The sequence below is a fragment of the Elgaria multicarinata genome, chromosome 22 (genome assembly GCF_023053635.1).
Source record: "Elgaria multicarinata webbii isolate HBS135686 ecotype San Diego chromosome 22, rElgMul1.1.pri, whole genome shotgun sequence".
Classification (NCBI taxonomy): domain Eukaryota; kingdom Metazoa; phylum Chordata; class Lepidosauria; order Squamata; family Anguidae; genus Elgaria; species Elgaria multicarinata.
Window position 1 is genome coordinate 10856502 of NC_086192.1, and position 19378 is coordinate 10875879.

Consider the following 19378-nt stretch of genomic DNA (forward strand, 5'->3'; position numbering starts at 1 on the left):
CGCGCCTCCACTCCGAGAGACCAGCGGGCAGTGCCTCTTCCTCAGCCGTGCCAATCATTCATAACAAATTCTCCACTTGTTGCTCTTTGCAAATTCAACTCACCCCCGTTATTATTATTTTTTACTCTCTAGCAATAGTCAACGGAGCAACACTTAACATTTAATTAATTGGATTAAGTCCTGATGCTTGTAAGCAAAAAAAGCAGATGAATTGTATTAATGGGGAGAAAAACGAAACGATGGGCGGTACAAGGCGCGCGGGCGCCGTGGCGTGAAAAGCGGAACTCCGCTCTTAATTAATTGATTCGCAACAAGCTCCTCTTTGAATAATTATGCGCAGCGTGGCCTGTCAGTGCAATTAGCTCGCACTTGTCACTTAATATCAAACTACTTGGGTTCAGGTGTTCACATAAACCAGACAGAGGCATCTTAGATCTTGAGCGTTTATCAAAGCAGCGTTTAGCCTTTTTTCAGCCCAACAAGTTGTACTCCATTCCGGAGAAGTTCTCACAGGCCACGTTCCAGTGGTAGGCGGAGATAAATGCAGAAGGCGGGGCCAGATTAAAAATGGACGTGGCCCAAAGTACAAAACAATACTGGCGTATTATTATTATTATTATTGTTTATTTATTTATTTATTTAAGGATTTTTATGCCGCCATTCAGCCAAAAAAGGCTCTCACGGCGGCTTACAAAAGTATTTCTTGACAGTCCCTGGCCACAGGCTTACAATCTAAAAGACATGACACAAAAGGAAAAGGGATTGGGAGGGAGGAGGAGGGGGGGGGAAAGGAAAGCAAATTCAGGCACTACAATCTTAGTTGCAAAGTTCAGCAATTATTTATATCCTGCCTTTTCCCCACTACTGGGACTCACGGCAGTCTACAAGATTAAAACAGTCTACTAGCATTCAAGAAAGCTATAAAGACTTATCTCTTCCGGCAGGCCTATCCAGTGGGATTTTAAGATGTTTTTAAAATGTTTTTAACCATGTATATTATGCTTTATTTGAGTATTATGTATTTTATCATTTATTGTTGTTCCTCGCCTCGATCAGAATGGAGAGGCAGGTAAGAAATAAATTTATTATTATTATTATTATTATTATTATTATTATTATTATTAAAAATATGTACAATTAAAACATATAAATATAATTTTTACAAAAGTTAAAGTAGCATTTTACCTGCAGCAAAATTAAAAACATGTTAAAATGTTAAAAAACAGATTTTAAAAAATAATGCTATACATTAACACTGGTTTAGAGTAGTTCCGAAAGCCTGCCGGGGAAAAAAAAAAGTTTTTGCCTGCCTCCGAAAGTGTAGCACAGAGGGAGCCAGCTTAGCCGCCCTGGGAAGGGAGTTCCAGAGCCTTGGAGCAGCCACCAAGAAGGCCCTCTCCCGTGTACCCATCAGGTGTGCCTGGGATGTAAGTGGGATTGAGAGAAAGGCCTCCTCAGAAGATCTCAGAGCATGGGCAGTCTCATATAGGAGAATATGGTCTTTCAGATAACCTGGACCCGAGCCGTATTTTAGTTTATAGCTCTAACTGCTGGAAAGTGCGCCTTAGGAAAACCATTTCAACTTTTTAGAATGGAGGGAAACGCCCGAAAGATAATAAAGCATCCAGAAATTGGTGGTTAGGGAAGAGGAGGCGTGGCCAGGAAAAGGAGGCGTGGCCATCCGGGAGGAACTTGGAAGGACAGAATTGGCCCTTGGATGTGAGGTTCCTCCCACAACCCAACTTATTAGTTAAAGAGCAGATTCGCTTTGTGAACCTTCGCACCAACTTCCTATTTTCCCACCCCTTGAAGTGAGAATGGAGGGAGACGCAGGTACCGTAACATCTATAGATTAACTGGTGATTCGGAAGTGCCGTCACTGTATTCAGCCCAGCTGCGTGTTGTTTTCCTCTGAAGAAACTTGTTTCTGCGCCGTTCCATAGCGGATCGACGTGAACAAGTAAATTCCAGCTGCCAAAGGGACCAATTGGCTAGTGCCCGTGATGTCGCCAGCACAGTTCCCTCGCCATTTTTTTTTTAATTCTCTTGGATTTTATTTAATAAGCTGAAGGATGACTTTGTAGGTGAATGAAAACGCATGTGAATGAAAAGCACATTCAAAAGAGAGAAAGGTGACGCTGGGGAGGAGGTTAAGAGAATCATAGAATAGTAGAGTTGTAAGGGGCCTATAAGGCCATCAAGTCCAACCCCGTGCTCATTGCAGGAATCCACCCTAAAGCATTCCTGACAGATGGTTGTCCAGCTGCCTCTTGAATGCCTCTAGTGTGGGAGAGCCCACAACCTCCCTAGGTAACTGGTTCTACTGTCGTACTGCTCTAACAGTCAGGAAGTTTTTCCTGATGTCCAGCCGGAATCTGGCTTCCTGTCACTTGAGCCCGTTATTCCGTGGTGTCCTGCACTCTGGGAAGATGGAGAAGAGATCCTGGCCCTCCGCTTTGTGACAAACTTTCAAGTATTTGAAGAGTGCTCTCATGTCTCCCCTCAACCCTCTCTTCTCCAGGCTAAACACGCCCAGTTCTTTCAGTCTCTCTTCATAGGGCTTTGTTTGACGGCGGATCAGTTTGCCTGTTCATAAGCCTTGCAAGACAATTTGCCAAGTTGGAATCACAGTGCAAGTTTCAGGGTGCTCGCCTGAATCCAGAAATCTTGGCCAATTAATCGCAGGAGGGTTAAGTAGATAGATCAGTTCATTGAGATAGTTACAGGGCAACCCTAGCTGCGTGTTGATATGAGAACTCTTGATGTTAAGAGGTCCCCAAAATATCCAGAGCCCTGCCAGGCTTAGGCCTCGGGTGTATGCCACTAACAAAGATGTCCACACATTTCCCCATTAAACAGTAAAGGTGTTTAACCCATGCAAGTTCTTTACGGCGCCCTCAAGGTCAGAACAAAGCGATTCATTTTGGTTTTCGTATTTATTCAATTCGCTCCGCATCTCTCCTGCCCCAGGCAACAACAGCGGGAAAAAAAAACCCACTTCATGTAATTTAAAAAATAATGTCTAAAAAGAAAATAATAGGGCAATGTGGTCGTCCGTCTCCCCGCCCCCCTCCGATACAAGATTGGTGATTGAGTAGGGGTTGAGTGGGTGGTAAACCTGCCGGCTTTTAATTTCTTGCTTTCTCTCGTCTGTTGCGCTGATAAGGCGAGCGTTTTTTAAGTGGGTGGCTTCTGTTCTGAACTGGGGGTTTATCTCTCCGGCCGCCCGAGAGTAGTCGGAGAAAATGCAAATAGCGTACAAGGCTGTTAAATTGGGTTCGCGACTCCTGGCCCGGGTAACCTGGCGTGAAGAACATGAGTGAGGAAAGTTGCTCTCACAAAATGGCTGCCCCTGTTTCCTACGATGTAAAGAGATGAAGCCAAAGAAAGACACCAGCAGAAGATATCTGTGGTACCTTCAGGAAAGATTCTTGTAGATGAATGACCTTGATCTACTTTCAATCACTGACGAAACATAAATTGCCCTGATGTTTGTTTGTTTATTTGTTTATACATGATTCTTAAAATTTAATAAAAATTAAGAGGGAAAACCAGCGAAAACCAAAACACACGGACTTCATGAGTTCATCAATTTCTCCTTTGCAGCAGATGAAAGATGCCGATGCCGATTTCTTGGGGTTCTGTATTCAAAAGGCGCACATTCTTTCACACAGTGAGCACGGGAATGAGAACTGCGTTTTCTCAGGCGAGAGGTCTCCGTCCGTCCAGGGATTTACGAAGAAGGCGTCACTTTGTTCCCAGTCCCCTCTGAACCTGAAGTTTGACCGCCTGGGATGTTGATCATGCCGGGTGTCGTTTCTTGTGTAGCCCACGGCCTGTGGCCGCAAGTCATCGTGTGAAAGAGGCAGCTGCGGAACTGATGGAGGAAAATGGACACTGAGAGGGAAATTTGCTCAAGATCAATTGGGGCTTCAGGGCTCGTGAGCGGCTAGGCCAGGCGAGACGAAATTCTTAGGGCCTGCTATACCGAGGGGTCTCAATGAGATGGATAGATGTCGAGAAAGGGGATAGGGAGGTTTTTTCCTCCCTTTCTCATAATACTAGAACTTGACATGGTCATTCCATGAAGCTGATGGGTGGGAGATCCAGGACAGACAAAAGGAAGGACTACTTTGTACAGCACAGAGTTAAACTGTGGAACTCACTGCCACAAGATGTAGTGATGGCCACCAACTTGGACGGCCTTAAAAGGGGATTAGACAAATTCATGGAGGTGGAGGCTATCAATGGCTACTAGTCCTGATGGCTATATGCTACCTCCAGGAGCAGAGGCAGTATGCCTGTGTACACCAGTTGCTGGGGAGCATGGGCAGGAGAATGCTATTTCATTCATGTCCTGCTATGTGGGTTTCCCACAGTCAGCTGGTTGGCCGCTGCGTCAGCAGAATATCGACGGACCCTTGGTCTGATCCAACATGGCTCTTCCAATGTACTTACGTCATCGTGTCCCAGAATTAAGAAGATCCTATTTGGCCTTGGTCAGGGTGGGTGGGGAACTGGTGGTCCTCCAGAAGTTGAGCCTACCACTGGTGCTCATCATGACCACACACCCAGATCCACCATGTCCAAAAACGCAGGCTGCTTGTGTCGATCCGTATCAACAAACAAATTCTAGCAAACTTAATCTCCACCAGGTACAGGCCTTTTATACAGTTATCAAGTCTTTGTTACCCATTCCAGTCCCAAATACTTTGCATTACATCAGGGATGGCTCACTACATATTGTTGCTGGGAGCGTTCATCCCACCGTCAGCTACTGTGAGGGTTACACCTAAGCTGAGAGGAAACACGGAACTTGGAGGGGTGGTGATGGCAGATGACCTCAATGTCCCTGCTAATAAAAAAAAGTGCCGGGGCTGTGTCCTTATGAGCCCTCGTCCCACAACACCAATGTTGGCAGGAGTTGCATCAAGAGCAAGGAAAGGTAAAATCCTTAACAAACAACCATATAATACTCAACAAAAATTTGAGGACATTATATACAGTGAAACCATAATATTTAATATACAAAAACAAAATAAAGATGAACAATAATATTGCATTAAAAGTGCAATAACATATTGCACAGACCAATGTATAACTAAAGCAACGTAGAAAAAGGCCAAACGCGTTTCGACAAGAGGTCTTCGTCAGTGGCCAATGCGGGCTGCTGTGTACTCCTTGAAGATATATTGGGGCTAACTTTACAATTCCCACAATTATGTGGTATAGGGTGTCACTCCCCTTATGCTGGGCTTCAGCCTTTTCAAACCGCCTAGGTTGTGGTCTTTAGAAGAATGGAGGACCACAAGTGGATCACACCTGGCCTAAGGAACGAGCAATCCCCAAAGTTCTTTGAACCTTCTAACAGCCATCTTCCAAGATGCTTACCTGCTTGTTCATGAAGATGTAAATGATGGGGTTGTACACTGTGGCTGTCTTGGAGAAATACGACGGCAGAGAAGCAAGCGCTGGCTGGATGATGAGGTCCTTGTGGATGGCCACCACCATGGCAAAGCTGGCGTAGGGCAGCCAGCAAACGAGGAAGGCCACCACCATCGCGACCACCATCCGTGTCACCTCCCTCTCCGCGCGCTGCGTCGTCTCCGTTTCTTTTTGCTGAGCTGCCACCTACAGGAAGGACGAGGGCAACGTCAAGGCAACTACTCCAGGGCATCAGGCAAAGCTTCGACAATGGAACCAATTACCTAGGGTGGTTGTGGGCTCTCCCACACGAGAGGCCTTCAAGAGGCAGCTAGACAACCACCTGTCTAAGCTGGATTCCTGCATTGAGCAGAGGGTTGGACTCAATGGCCTTAGAGGCCCCTTCCAACTCTACTATTCTATGATTCTATGCCTTGTTGCCCGAAATGTCTACCAATGGGGATGGAGAACCTCCAGGCTGCGGGCCAGATGTGGCCTGCGGTTTCCCAACTGGACCGTGGAGTTTCACTGGATTGCTCTGGACAAATGTATTTGTCCATCTCACCTATCTGTCCATCTAGTCTGTTTGTCCATCTATTTGTCCATCTAGCCTAGCTGTCCATCTATTTGTCCATGGAGCACAATTTTTGTGCACTGTGGTCAGTTTTAGACAGAGAGACATCTTGACCGTTGCCTGCTACTTGACCCTTTCTCTCTCTTTAAAGCTAGCAAGAAGCAGGAACAAAGTAGAACAACTTAGTGGACAGCCTGCCTAAGATCCTGATGAGAGCGACCTTGAAAAGTGGTACCTGCTTCTTGAAGATGTTTACCGGCACCTGTGGTGAGCAGCATAAAAGGGATACATGTGCCTTCAAGCTCTGGGCAACACACACACACGTCCATTCACAAAACAACAAGTAAATATCTTCTCAAACCCTGTCCCCTTAGTATTGGTTCCTCAAACTCGGTTCCCCCTTGGACGAGTAACCCTCCATGGGCCTCCTTTGTTAACCCTGTTCAGATGACACGCTAAGCCACGGTGGTTAAGCATTTAGAGCTAAACATTATGGCTTAGTGTGTCGTGTGAACCCTTCCTAAGTAACCATGGTGGCTACATAACCATGGTTGAAACACACTCACTAATCATTTGCTGCAGAGTTAGCGGCCTAACCATGGCTTAGCGTGTTGTCTGAACAGGCCCAGCGAGTCTACATTTTCACCCACCTTTGTTGCCAGCTGCTTTTCCTCCTCCTCCTCCTCTTCCTCCTCCTCTTCCTCATCATGGCTACCGCTTCCTTTCTTGACAGGCAGGGAGCAAGGAGTCTGTGTCCTCTGCTTCTTGCCACCACCGTTGTCCAGGCCAGAGCAAGAGGCAGGTGAACCAGCAGGATGGAGCAACTCCACGGGGATCTTGTCAGGGCCCCCCAGCCACAATGTGGGCCCCTGACCATGCTGACCCGTGACCCTGTATGTGTGTGTGTGTGTATTCTTTGGTACTCACCGCTCGCAGGGTCATAAGCAAGTTGGCATAGGAGAAGAGGATAATTGCCAGAGGGATTGCAAAGCAGGTGACGAACAACACCATGATGTAGCTGTTATTTCCGCCTCCGCCGGTGTACCAATTGGGGCCGCAGGACGTTCCCAGACCTAGGATTCAAGCCAGTGAGAGAACTCGGCTCAAGCAGTCAGAGAAATGGAGGCCTTTGTGAAAGGGAACGGTGGTGCAAAGCAATCAAAGGCAGGAAAGAGACCCGGAGCTCAGCCGTTAGCTTTGCACGCCAAAGATCTCTGGTTCGATCCCCGACAACCTCCGGCTGAAAAGGTCAGGGATCAGTGGCATGGCCTGATCTAAAAAAAGCTTCCTGTGTTCCAAAGAGAGAACATCTTAGCCATCCATTCAAATCACTATCTTAGACATTCCCAGCGCATCAGTGAAGCTCTGTCTGTGCTCAGCTTCAGATCTGAGTTTTCAAGGGACGCTGGAAAAGTAGACAACAACATTGGACTGCTGCTGAAAACCACAGTCCTGCGTCTCTCCGCTGTCATGCGGGAATGGAAGATGTGAGATGGCACAACTTTGCTCCACTGCATTATTTGGTTATAGTCCTTTGTGTCATACTTTTACAAATCCCCCCTCCTGCAGCCTTCCCCAACATGGTGCTCTCCAGATGTGTTGGGCTACAACACATCTGGAGAACCCGAGTGGTGCCAATAGAGTTCCCTCCATTTTAGTCCCCATGTTTGTGGGCAGCATTTTGGGGGAGAAAGCAGCTGGGTGGGAAGATTTGACCAAACTTGGTACTAATTCACAGTGGTCTTGATCTGGACCAGATGCCTATGCGCTTACAATAAAGTAAAAAAGAAAGGGTCAGCTTTTAACTCAATGTGCAATTTAACCCAAAGGCATCTCCCAATTAAAGTGGCAGTGAACCCTCAACATAAGAAAAAGGGAGTAGTTGGATGGGTCCAGAAACCAATCTGCCCTGGTATCCTTTTTCCCACAGTTGGCAGCCACATGATCCTGCGGAGGTCACATGAACATCAGATCCAATCCATATCACCACTAAACTTGGAGCCTGAATATATGACTAGTAGCCATCACTAGACCTCCATTGTGGCTTTGAAGGGGCAAAGAGTTACATAAATGACACTCTATGTGAAGAAGTCATTCCTGTTGCCTGTCCCAATTTTCCTGCCAGGTTCTATTGTTATGAGAAGCTCCTAAAGGATTTTATTGTGTTTTTTCAAAATAATATCATCAAATGATCAAGCAAACCTTTCTTTTTCTCTTCTCCCACATTGCTGTCATTGATGGTGATATGGATGGGACTCCAAGGGTTGCTAACCTTCTGGGACGTAGCTGCTCCACCCACATAGTGGGGGGACTGTCCAAAGCGATGACCACGCCCACGTGAAAACACAGCCAATCACAGCGTGCCTTCGCTGGAAGCGGAAGTCGCCCACAGGTTTGCAGATCACCAGGTATCTCTCGAAGGCCAGAATCGCCAAAGACCAGAGACCCACGATCCCTGAAAAGAGGGTCATAGAATTATAAACCTAGAGGGGAACTCAGAGGACTTGTAGTCCTGCCTTGATCTAGGAAACTTGCAACTACATCAGGGATGGGAAACCTTTTTCAGCCCATGGGCTGATTTCCATTTCAGAGATGGGCGGGGCTGAAGATGGAGTGGGTGGAGCCAAAAGCTCCTGATGGCTAAGTGCTACCTCCATTATCAGAGGCAGTAAACATGGGTGGGAGGGTGTCGTTGCACCTGTGTCCTCCTCGTGGGCTCCTGCTTGACAGTTGGTTGGCCACTGTGTGAACAGAATGCTGGACTAGATGGTCTGATCCAGCGTGGCGCTCCTTATGTTCTTACTTCCGTAAAGTTCCATTTCTAACATAAGCCAGCCTCCCCCAATGAGGTGCCTGCCAAAAGTATGGACTACAACTCCAATCAGCTGTAGCCAGCACTGCCAATCGCCAGGAATGCGGGGAGTTTTAGTCCAAAACCTCTGGAAGGTGGCATGTTGTGGAAGACTGAGAAAGTAATGGATGCCCAACCATCTACCCCAGTGGTTCTCAACCTTCCTAATGCCGCGACTAAAGGAGCCTTGGACATCAGAAGACCCAACTTGATTGAAACGGTTTCATGACTACCTTTATTTTGGGTCTACGCTTGTTTCTGGGTACCATCATGAGAACGTTCCGAGTGTCCTTTACCTGTCAAGGAGACCATGAAGCCTTCGAACTCGCACGCCGCCCGACCGAACACAAAGAAGCCCCGGACATTGTTGGCAAAGCTGACTGTGCTTCCGAAGAAGGTGACCAGGAGATCCGCCACGGCCAGGTTCACCAGGATGTAGTTCAAAGGTGAACGGAGCTTCTTGTACTGGACGGAGACCACGATGACTAAACCATTCACCACGGCGGCCGAGACCACCACTAGTCCCATGAGGACTGCCACCGAGGTGTAGACACTCCGTGGGGCCAGGTGGGGCCACTGTGGCCCATCAAAGGGGCCGGGTGTTCCATTTTTCACCTTGTCCCAGGGAGTGTTGAAAGCCTGCATCTCCGACCCCTTGATCGGCTGAGACGAAGGGCGGTGATCAACCTCCACAAAGGTCTGTAGGCCCCCTTTATAGAAAACACAGGTGCTGCTCTCAGGATCCCAAAGCAGACCCTGGCGTAAAACCCCCTTAAGCTTACTTAAGCCTGGGGCTCGATAATCAGCGTTTAGCCCGAAAAGCCAGATAAAAGTTCAGAGTTGATTACAGGGAATGAAATCTCCCCCATTTAACTGAGTGGGAATTTATGCCAGCTCAGGCTTTCGTTACTCAGTTAAAATGTGGATAGAACAAGGTGCGTGCGAAGAAATAATGCGATTATCCGCACCCTGTGTGATGATCCCAAACGTTGATTGTTCTGCCTTGCTGACACAGCAGTACAGCGGTAGGTAGATTTTACACTCACATCAGAGGTGGCGCGAGGGGTGGGTTTAGCAAGGCCCATGCCCTGAATCTATTTCTCAGTGCCCCGGATCTATTCTGTAGAGCCCTTGGTGGATTTTTTTAATTATTCAATCTCAGCTTAATTCCCATGCAGGTTTGCAGCTAGGGGTGTCCATTCCTGTCAGTGGAATGTTTCCCCCACCCTCAGCTCAGCGGTAATTTTTATGCTAATTTCTGTCTTACGGTTCTGGGTTCCGATTCTTCTAAGTGCCTAGCGACACCCCTCACATCCACGCACATGACTTTAAGAGGTGTCCTAGAGCAAGGTAAGGCAATCCAGTGCCCTCCAGACATTTCAGACTAGAACGCCCATAATCCCCAACTATAGGCCGTGCTGACTGGGTCTGATGGAAGTTGCAGTCCAAAACATTTGGCAGGCACTGGGTTGCCTGCCTTTTGAGTCTGACACTACTTTCTACCACATGCAAGGGTTGTTGAGATCAGTAGGATATGGAAAAGAATTGGAGTTGATAAACCTGGCCCCTCTACACAGCCTTCCACAACGTACCGCCCCAAGCTGTATTGGACTACAACTCCCATCATCCAGTAGCCAGTAAAGGGCTATATTATTATTATTATTTATTTATTTATATAGCACCATCATATAAGAACTGCATTTCCACTCCAGCTTTGCCACAGCAGCACGGTCTCCTGTGGCTGCTGCAGCCCGTTCCTGGCTACCTGCAATCCCGGACCTTGCTTTGCCTGACCTTCTGTTTCTCCTGACTATGCCTTTTGCCTCCGGCCCTGCCTGAACTCTGTTTGCCTCTGGACACACAGGGGCGATCCCTGGGATATCGGCAGGTCTAGACATGCCCTCTGTCTGTCTTTACATATATTTTTAGGATGTTAGTTTATACAGTGGTGCAATGAAACCAGGCCTGGCGGGGTTTCTTTTTCCAAGCTGTAGAACTTCTCATTTCTCCCTATGAAATTTCATTCCGTTGCTTTCAGCCCAGCGCTCCAGCCTATCAAGATCACTTTGAACTTCGTTTCTGTCTTCCGGGGTATTAGCTATCCCACCCAATTTTGTACCATCTACAAATTCGATAAGCATTCCCTGCACCAGCTTGTGGTTTTATGTATGCATTTATTTATCCATTTGAGGTTCTATTTATAAAGATTAAACAAATCTGACAAAAAAGGTACACATAATAATACTGAAATACAAAATTGATCTGTGAAGATGTAGGTCAGGACTGTCTTATGCAGCCGTCACATAGTAGCAAAACATTAGTATCAAACATTTAACAAGTCTTTTTTGTTTGTTTGCATGACAACCACCAACTGGCATGCGATAGGTCTGTTTGTTTTTTAAATATATATTTATATATTTATATGTTGTATAATATATATTTATATATATATATATACACAATCAAGGTAAAAAAAGGCTTTGATACAAAATGAAAGGATCCTCGTGGACATGTCGGCATGAAAACCAGGACAAGGGCCAGAAGACGTGCTTCAAACGGACCGCATTGTCGAAAAGAATTTATCTTTGAGAAAAAAAGGCGTACACCTTGGCTGTTCCATGGGCCGTGTCACACGTGATGGTGTGTTGCCCTGCACTGGACAAATTTTTAGTGTGCGGGGGGGGGAAAATCCATCCGCCTTACCCCACCGTTAATGTGTGCTGGAAGGATTTCATTTGCCCCATGCAACAGAGTTGCAAGAGAGGAAGTTTATAGCCATCCTGAAAACCTTGATGGGCATTTTCATGTGTGAGATGTGAAACGTTTTTATTTATTTTTTGCTTGGACTTGGTTTGTTGATGTAAAATCTACTATCAGCCCTTCCTGCTTTCTCATCTGTGTCGAACAGCGATGGTAGGGTGACCCTATGAAAAGGAGGACCGGGCTCCTGTATCTTTAATAGTTGCATAGAAAAGGGAATTTCAGCAGGTGTCATTTGTATCTATGGAGAACCTGGTGAAATTCCTTCTTCATCTCAGCAGTTAAAGCTGCAGGAGCTATACTAGAGTGACCAGATTTAAAAGAGGGCAGGGCACCTGCAGCTTTAACTGTTGTGATGAAGAGGAAATTTCACCAGGTTCTCCATATATACAAATGACACCTGCTGAAATTTCCTTTTCAATACAACTGTTAAACATACAGGAGCCCTGTCCTCCTTTACATATGGTCACCCTAGGCAATGGGAAATAGCAAGAAAGGTTCAAAGGTAATTTGAGCCTTACTGTAGAACACCAAATATCTTGCCGTTTAAAGTGACAGAAAAGTAACACAACAGAAAATGAGTCTGGCGCTATAATCTGACAAAATAAATTAAAAAAAATCATTTTAAAATATCATGCACTTTTGTTTAGTGTACTCTAAAAGAGTATGAGGCTGGAAATATTCTATGAAAGAAGATTTCCTGGAAGTAACATCTTTTTAGAGAGGAATACCTTATTTATTTAATTTTTTAAAGGAAAGAAGATGGCTGATAGCAGAAAAATCTTTTGTGGTCCAAAAAATACATATATGGGCAGTCCCCTTAACCCAATTTCCTCTGTGATACCAATTGTATTGGGGAGATTTTGAACACTATTATTATTATTATTATTATTATTATTATTATTATTATTATTATTTGTATCCCGCCTTTTGCCCAATGCTGGACCTCAAGGCGGCCTAGAAGGTGGTCAACTTCCACAACAGGAAGTACTTTTTTGCATTTCCTGTTTCTCTCGCTAGGCTTGCCCACAGAAAGAAGCATCATAGGTATCAAAATAACATCTCAGAATAGCTGGAGAAATCTGTAAACTACTCTTGTGGGATCCTGTCCAAGAGAGGAGAAACGGATACAGTTGCGTTTCAATGGAAAGTCCAGACAAATGTGTGAGTTTCTGAAAGGAAGAAGAAAATGGACACAGAGGAGAAACCATCTCTTATGTAAGGAGTCTGCATTTGACTATCAGCAGAATCATGTTTGAAGAAGCCAAATTATTTTGGTTTTAAAAAGAAAAGATTGATCATGGAAGTCAATCCTCAGTCATTGAACGAAGCAGAAGGTCAAGTTTCCAAGCTGAAGCCCTGGATTAACCTTTAAGCAATATAAGCACATACTTAGGGCACCACAGAGTATTGGCACCATAGCTGTAGCCATCTAATTTTAAGGAATTCCAGATTCATAGAAAGGGCCTAGCGGGATATTCCAAGAGCGGCAAATATTTATTATTTGTGATTTATTTTCTTGCACCCAATCAACCAACTTTAGGCTCTATGTGTCCCACGACGTCATCTGACATAACTTCCTGACAATCTTTGTCTCAACATATCCCAGAATGCAGGACACGGAATAAGGGGCTCAAGTTCCAGGAAGCCAGATTCCAGCTGGACATCAGGTAAAACTTCCTGACAGTTAGAGCAGTACAACAATGAAACCAATGACCTAGGGAGGTGGTGGGCTCTCCCACACTGGAGGCCTTCAAGAGGCAGTTGGACGACCATCTGTCAGGTATGCTTTAGGGTGGATTCCTGCATTGAGCGGGGGTTGGACTCGATGGCCTTATAGGCCCCTTCCAACTCTACTATTCTATGATTCTATGAGTTCAGTATGTTTGACTTACCAACATTTTCTGCATGAATTTCAGTGTTTTTATAATCATTGCCTGGGTGGGGGGTGGCCTTGAAGAAAACTGAGTTTTTAATGTCTTATTTCACGTTCAGCACTTATTGAGTCTTAATGTCTAGCCGACTAAGCAATGGAAGGGCCAAAGGGGCACCTTTATGGGGCTGTGCTTAGGGCATCAGATGGCCTTAATCCGGCCCTGCCCTGCTGGTTTCTCCAGCTCTGATGTAAACCCTCACCAACTGAGACAGAGAAAGATCTCCTTTAAATCTCACACTCCACAAAAGATGACAGTAAGTTGCCGAGAGAGAGAGAGAGAAGATAGTGGTGTTGAAGTTTGGCAACAGAGTTCCCAAACAAAGACTCCTCGTGGTTTCTTCAAAGTGTTAGCTGCACAGAGAGGGAAGTGTGGTCCCTGATGGCCTTTACAGAGCAATGGTGTGCCTCGGTTCTCTGATCACAGACCATTCTCTGAAACCAGTGGAAAGCTCTAGGCGATTTTTTGAGGGCCTCTTGTGTTTCTCCTAACAGGGGGAGCAGGGCCAGGAAGAAAGGAATCGCTTTGGCCACTGACACAGCCCTTTATCACATTTCTGTTTTGTACGGCTTGTCGAAACAGAGACCCGAATTCATAAGAGTTCGGATTTTTACGACTCCGACCCGCGGATGCCACCGCTTTTCCGAGTCATGTGGATTCTGTGGACTTGTGGACAGGTTTTTCACTTTTCTAGTGGGGGCGGGATTTGCACTAATTCACCTTTGTTAAGGTTTGCCAGTGCGAATTTGCACTGACTAAGTAAGTAGGCTGAAATTCTGGTTAAAAAACCCCTGATCCCGTCGACGAGCGGATGACGGAACGAAAGACAATCCGCGCAACGAAATCCCAACATCCCTACCTGAAATATTTGGCGGAGGGGGGGGGGAAACGAAAAGCAAACCCACCTGTACACACACACACTCACACTGAAAACGTGATCACTGGAAACATTAAATGCAGAAAATGACCCATGACAGGCCCAGGCTCGCTTAGTTCTGAGATTCAAGAAATAATTTGTATTAGCTACAGATACAAAAAACCCCCAAACCCAATTCCTCCCTGAACCGCATATAGATATAGATATAGATATATTGTGCATTCATGTTCCCACTGGGTTCACAAGGCATCAAGAACTGGATTTAGTATACCAAATAAGTCACGGTTCTAATGCATGCAGGCCTGTCGGTTTTTCCCAGCCCCCCTCCCTCCCCCCCCATTCCACCCCCAACACACACACATTAAACTTGCTGCAAGAGTGATTTTCGAAGGCATCCTGGAGAAATCTCTAGGACTGAAGCTTGCCAAACAACAGAAAAGAATACGGCGTTGTCCGGGGTTCAAAGAGTTCCCTGCCAATGAACCGTCACGTAGGGCTCTCAACTGGAGCCCTCAATCTTGCCGATTTGGGACCCATCCCACCGAAGAGAGTAAACAGGTAGTCCAAAGGCAACGGTTGTTCCTTCATCGGGCAGTGTGCTATAGGCTCTCCCAGGTCCCCCAGGTCGGTGGGAGAAGTCAATCGCTGAGAATGGCTCCCGGAAGCTCGTTGGTGAGCGTGTGCCAACGTTCAATTTTCTTGTCTTTGTTTTTTAGGCAGTCAAACCAGTGCTTCAGACGGTCCCCTTTGGCGTTGATGCCTAGCACAACGCCACCTGGATAAACAGGGGAGAAAAATGGACAGGCGGAGTCAGGAAACTGGGGACTGAGACGGATCTAGGGGAAAGCAACACAGCGAGAGGGATTCACCTCTCTCTCTCTCTCTCATTTTTAAAGATTGGGTTGTACCAAATGCACCCCCTTCCCTTCTCTCACCCTCCACCACCGAATTTGCAGTGGCCCAAAAATCGCCAGTTTGCTGGTGGAATTTGAACATACCCCTTTGTGGTCTAAATCAAGGAGTAAGCCCACTTTCAAAATGGCAACCAACTGATATCACCAGAGACAGGAGAGTCTCCGGTGAATTAAGGATGCCCTTATTAAAATCCACAAACTCCATCCCTGAAATGACACATTTCAATCAAATCATGCCACCTCCCTGTAGCTTTCTGAGACCAATAGCTAAGGGGGGGCGTTGTCCTCTAGCTATGGGTGCAGGACCCTTCAGTAATTTGCAGGCTCTTTTTGAGTCATTTAAAACACAAGGAGAACTTTGGATGAATTACTGTCAGTTTCATTTCCTCATTTTTCCAGTCTTAAATTCGATTTCTCTTAAACATCGAGAATTTCTCCAGTCTTAAATTCGGCTCTGCCCAAATGTTGAGATTTTTTTTTTTTTGTAATTGTGCATGAAAATTCATAAGTATCTTTGTTCTCCTTTCTCCTATGTCATTCATTTTTGTATGCATTTTGGCTGAATATACACTTTCCCCCCCCACAAGCAATTTTCCTAATATGATGGACGTTGACCATTGTTTTCCCCAACACACACATTTTTTGGATCGATGAACCCCACTGCAAACTTTAGAGAAGGGACTCTTCCGAGTTTCACTTCGCATGGTGCCCCAGGCGTGCAAAATTATGCATGTTCGCATTCAAATGCAATTGGGGAAACTGGAAAAATTCAGAAAATTTGCTGTTCAGATGCGAACTGAATGAATTTCTCCATATCGAGAGGAGATTTAGGAGCAACCGACGATGGCGGAGTTAGACTCGCAAAGGTTGCGCAAAGAGATTTAATGAGGATATACCATTGTAGAGAAAGGGTTGGGTCGAGGAGATGCTTAGTCCAGGATCTACAAAAGTATCTCCCGGCTCCCTCCGGAACCTCCGACTTACCGATAAAATCATTTGATTTGCCGATGTCATAATCCCACACCGTCACCTCTAGGGTCTTCTTGGTCAAGTCACCGTGCTTTATCTCATAGCAAAATTCCTGCAGGTGAAAGAGAACTCCGCATTCAGGTGATGGGTCAAACCTTTCACTCAAGATACCAAGATGGGACAGCCATCTTGAATCAGTGGGTGGCGCGATATGGAGTTTTGCCATTGGTCGGCATTTGTAGCCAAAGCCAAGTAGGGAAGCTTGTGGCCTACCTCAGCCAAAGGCTTGACCCCTGTTCTTCTACAAGGCCAGGGGCTTGAAGCCAAATCACGTGACCCATGGCTGAGGCCTAGGCTAGCAAGCTGCGTAGGACTCTGTGCGCTTCGGCTTTAGCGCCCCCTTCTTGCATAGACAGAGGGCAAGTTCCCACAACCCAAGCAGACATACCTCGTTGAATTCAGGGTTCAGGGTTTTCTTCTTAACCGCTGTCTTGTGCTTCGATTTTTTGTCCTCATCTGGTTTCAAGTATCTGTAAGGAAAGAGCCGACAGCATCGATGACCTTTGCCGTAATCTGTGTCACGAGTTAAAAAATAGTAAAACACATTAACAAGAGCAACTTGTATGTCAGTGTATCTGCCTGCCTATCTCTCTATATTAGTGAATGGACCCAGTGTCACATGGGTTGGAAGAACCGTCAGTTTGATCATGGTGGAGTCTTCAAGGAAACAAGGAGCAGTCAGAAGTGGACATAGTCTGATGTGTGTGTGGGTGTGTGATGCCCCACAGTAGGGGACAGGTTCATAATGCTGTCACTTGCCTTACTAATCTCCCCTGGTATCAAACTGTATGGGCTGCAAAGCTATGTTCTGGTTAGTGGACACCTGTCCCCTAGTGGCTGAAGATGTTACTTCAGGTTTCGACCACCCAGACACATTTAAATTCATTTAAATTAATTAATGCATTTCAAAAACAAAGTAGCCCTGAGGTGCACACTGTGAGGGCCCCCTTAGTATGCATGCCAAATTTGAGATGTCTAGGTTCCAGGGTCTGCTGATAGGTGGCTGGACAGACAGATGGCCATCTTCTTTAATTATTACTATTGTTATAGATATAGCATGTTATAGATATATTGTTATAGATATAGCATGTCTACACTAAAAATCCAACTTCCTGGCTAGGGTGATCAGATGCCCTACTTTGTGGAGGACAGTCCTCTGCTACAGTGGAAGGGGACACATGAGTGTCCAGATATTGCAGGACTGGAGTTCCCATCATCTCTCATCATTGACTATGAAAGCTAGGGCTGATGGGACTTGTAGTCCATCAATATCTGGAGAGCCACATGTTCCTCCACCCTTGCTCTATTAGAAGGGATGCCCAGTTCAAGGGAGAATACCTCTTTTAAGGAAATGCTCGCCACCTAAAGTTTTTATAAATCCTTATATTAAAAAAAAAAGAGGTTCTCTTGCACCTCCCAAAATTTGCTGTCTTATAATTTGGAGAAACCTTCTTAGTCAGTTTTTAAAAATCAGGGTGCAATCTTACGCATATTAAAACAGAAGAGAGTTCTACAATTTTATGCATGTTCAGACAGAAAAAAGTCCGCAGTCCTATGCATATTCAGAAAAAACTACAATCCTATGCATGTTCAAACAGAAAAAAGTCCTGCAGTCCTATGCATGTTCAGACAGGAAAAGTCCTAAAATTCTATGCATGTTCACACAGAAAAAAGTCCTAAAATCCTATGCATGTTTAGACAGTATTCCAAGGGCACCACCCTATGCATGTTTAGTCAGTAAAACATCCTACCACCTTATGCATGTTCAGACAGAAAACAAATCTACAATCCTATACATGTTTAGACAGAAAAAGTCCTACAACCCTATTCATGTTCAGACAGAAAATAGTCCTAATATTCTGCCAGTTTGGACAGAAAAACTCCTCCAACTCCCTGTATTCCTCAGCCAGCAGGATTTCACCCTAAATCTACCAATTATTTGAATAAACCTTGCAGTCTTGCTCTAATCACAATAGATTGCCCAACAGCCAGAGTTCTCCAAGGAGTATAAGGCTAAATGAAAAACATAAAATACCAACAATAAACGAGGATAAAAAACCGGCACCCGTTCCCCGAAGTGGCGTGCCTCACCTCGCTCAGTAGCAGGCTGGAGCGTCTCTTTAGCTACAACCGGGGAATTAGGTTACTTGGCAGCATAAGCAGATGAGGCTGAGAGAGGTACTTAAGAAGGCAAAGATCGGAGGGGTGTGCACTCCGTTACTGCTTTTCCATCCATAAAACCTAATTACGAATCCAAAAGCAGAAAATATTTCGGTTGATTTCCCCCTCTGCTGTGCAGCTTGACCGACTTCAAGGCCTGGATTCTTTCAAGGAAGATAACTCGGAATTTCAGCCATGGGGCTGGGGGGGGGGGGGCGCATTTATTTATTTAAAGACTTTTTAATCCTGCTCCTCCGCAAAAAAAATAAAATAAAGGCTCCCGGAATGGTTTGCGTAGAATCAGTGGAACAAGACTATGGAATTTGTTTCTGCAAGGCGTGGTGATGGAGAAGGCTATCTGGGGCTACTGGTCCTGATGGGTCTGTGCTACCTCCAGTATCAGAGGCGGTGTGCCTATGTACACCATTGCTGGGGAACATGGGTGGGAGGGTGCTGTTACACTCATGTCCTGCTTGTGAGCTTCTCATGGGCAGCTGGTTGCCCGCTGTGTGAACCAGGCAACTCTACCACTGAGATACGGCCCATCCTTTTCATATACAGCATCAGACCATTGGTCTCTCTTGCCCAGTATCGTCTGCACTGCCTGGAAGCAGCTGTCCAGGATCACACACACAAGGAAAAAGGGATGTGGATGGAGGAGGAAAACACAGCAAGCTCTGGCTTTACACTTTTTAAAGTTACACCTCGTAGAACAACCAGCTGAGGGTGGAAGCAATTTCAGGTAGACTGGTGGAAACGTTGACTGCCAAGGAGAGACAAAGGGAGCTGGTGTCTCAGCAAGGCTGACGGAATAGCCCTGCTTCACTTCTCCCCCTCTGCTCTGAAACTTGATCT

At 45.7% G+C, this 19378-nt stretch overlaps 2 protein-coding genes across 2 annotated transcripts in view; both read right to left on the minus strand.

Moving 5' to 3' along the window:
• Positions 1-3733: 3733 nt before the first annotated feature.
• LOC134412784 (pinopsin-like) lies at positions 3734-9494 on the minus strand. The gene is made up of 5 exons (XM_063146796.1): positions 9146-9494; positions 8271-8453; positions 6926-7071; positions 5392-5631; positions 3734-3877 (listed from the first exon to the last, which is right to left on the minus strand). The coding sequence occupies exons 1-5, from the start codon at positions 9492-9494 to the stop codon at positions 3734-3736; spliced, it is 1062 nt and encodes a 353-aa protein (XP_063002866.1).
• Positions 9495-14872: 5378 nt separating this feature from the next.
• The window catches only part of DOC2B (double C2 domain beta), a 93065-nt gene continuing 88559 nt past the window's right edge, over positions 14873-19378 (minus strand). Inside the window, exons 7-9 of the mRNA XM_063146487.1 lie at positions 16752-16833; positions 16319-16415; positions 14873-15195 (exon numbers count right to left, since the gene is read on the minus strand). Coding sequence (XP_063002557.1) covers positions 15059-15195; positions 16319-16415; positions 16752-16833 — 316 coding nt within the window. The 3' untranslated portion in view covers positions 14873-15058. The remainder of the gene's footprint in view (positions 15196-16318; positions 16416-16751; positions 16834-19378) is intronic.

Coding starts and splice junctions, on each gene's coding strand:
- LOC134412784 (XM_063146796.1), bottom strand. CDS start 9,494: ATGCAGGCTTTCAACACTCCCTGGGACAAGGTGAAAAATGGAACACCC. Junction 7,072..8,270: donor GAGCAGCTACGTCCCAGAAG/GTTAGCAACCCT, acceptor CTTGAATCCTAG/GTCTGGGAACGTCCTGCGGC. Junction 3,878..5,391: donor ACATCTTCATGAACAAGCAG/GTAAGCATCTTG, acceptor TTCCTCCATCAG/TTCCGCAGCTGCCTCTTTCA.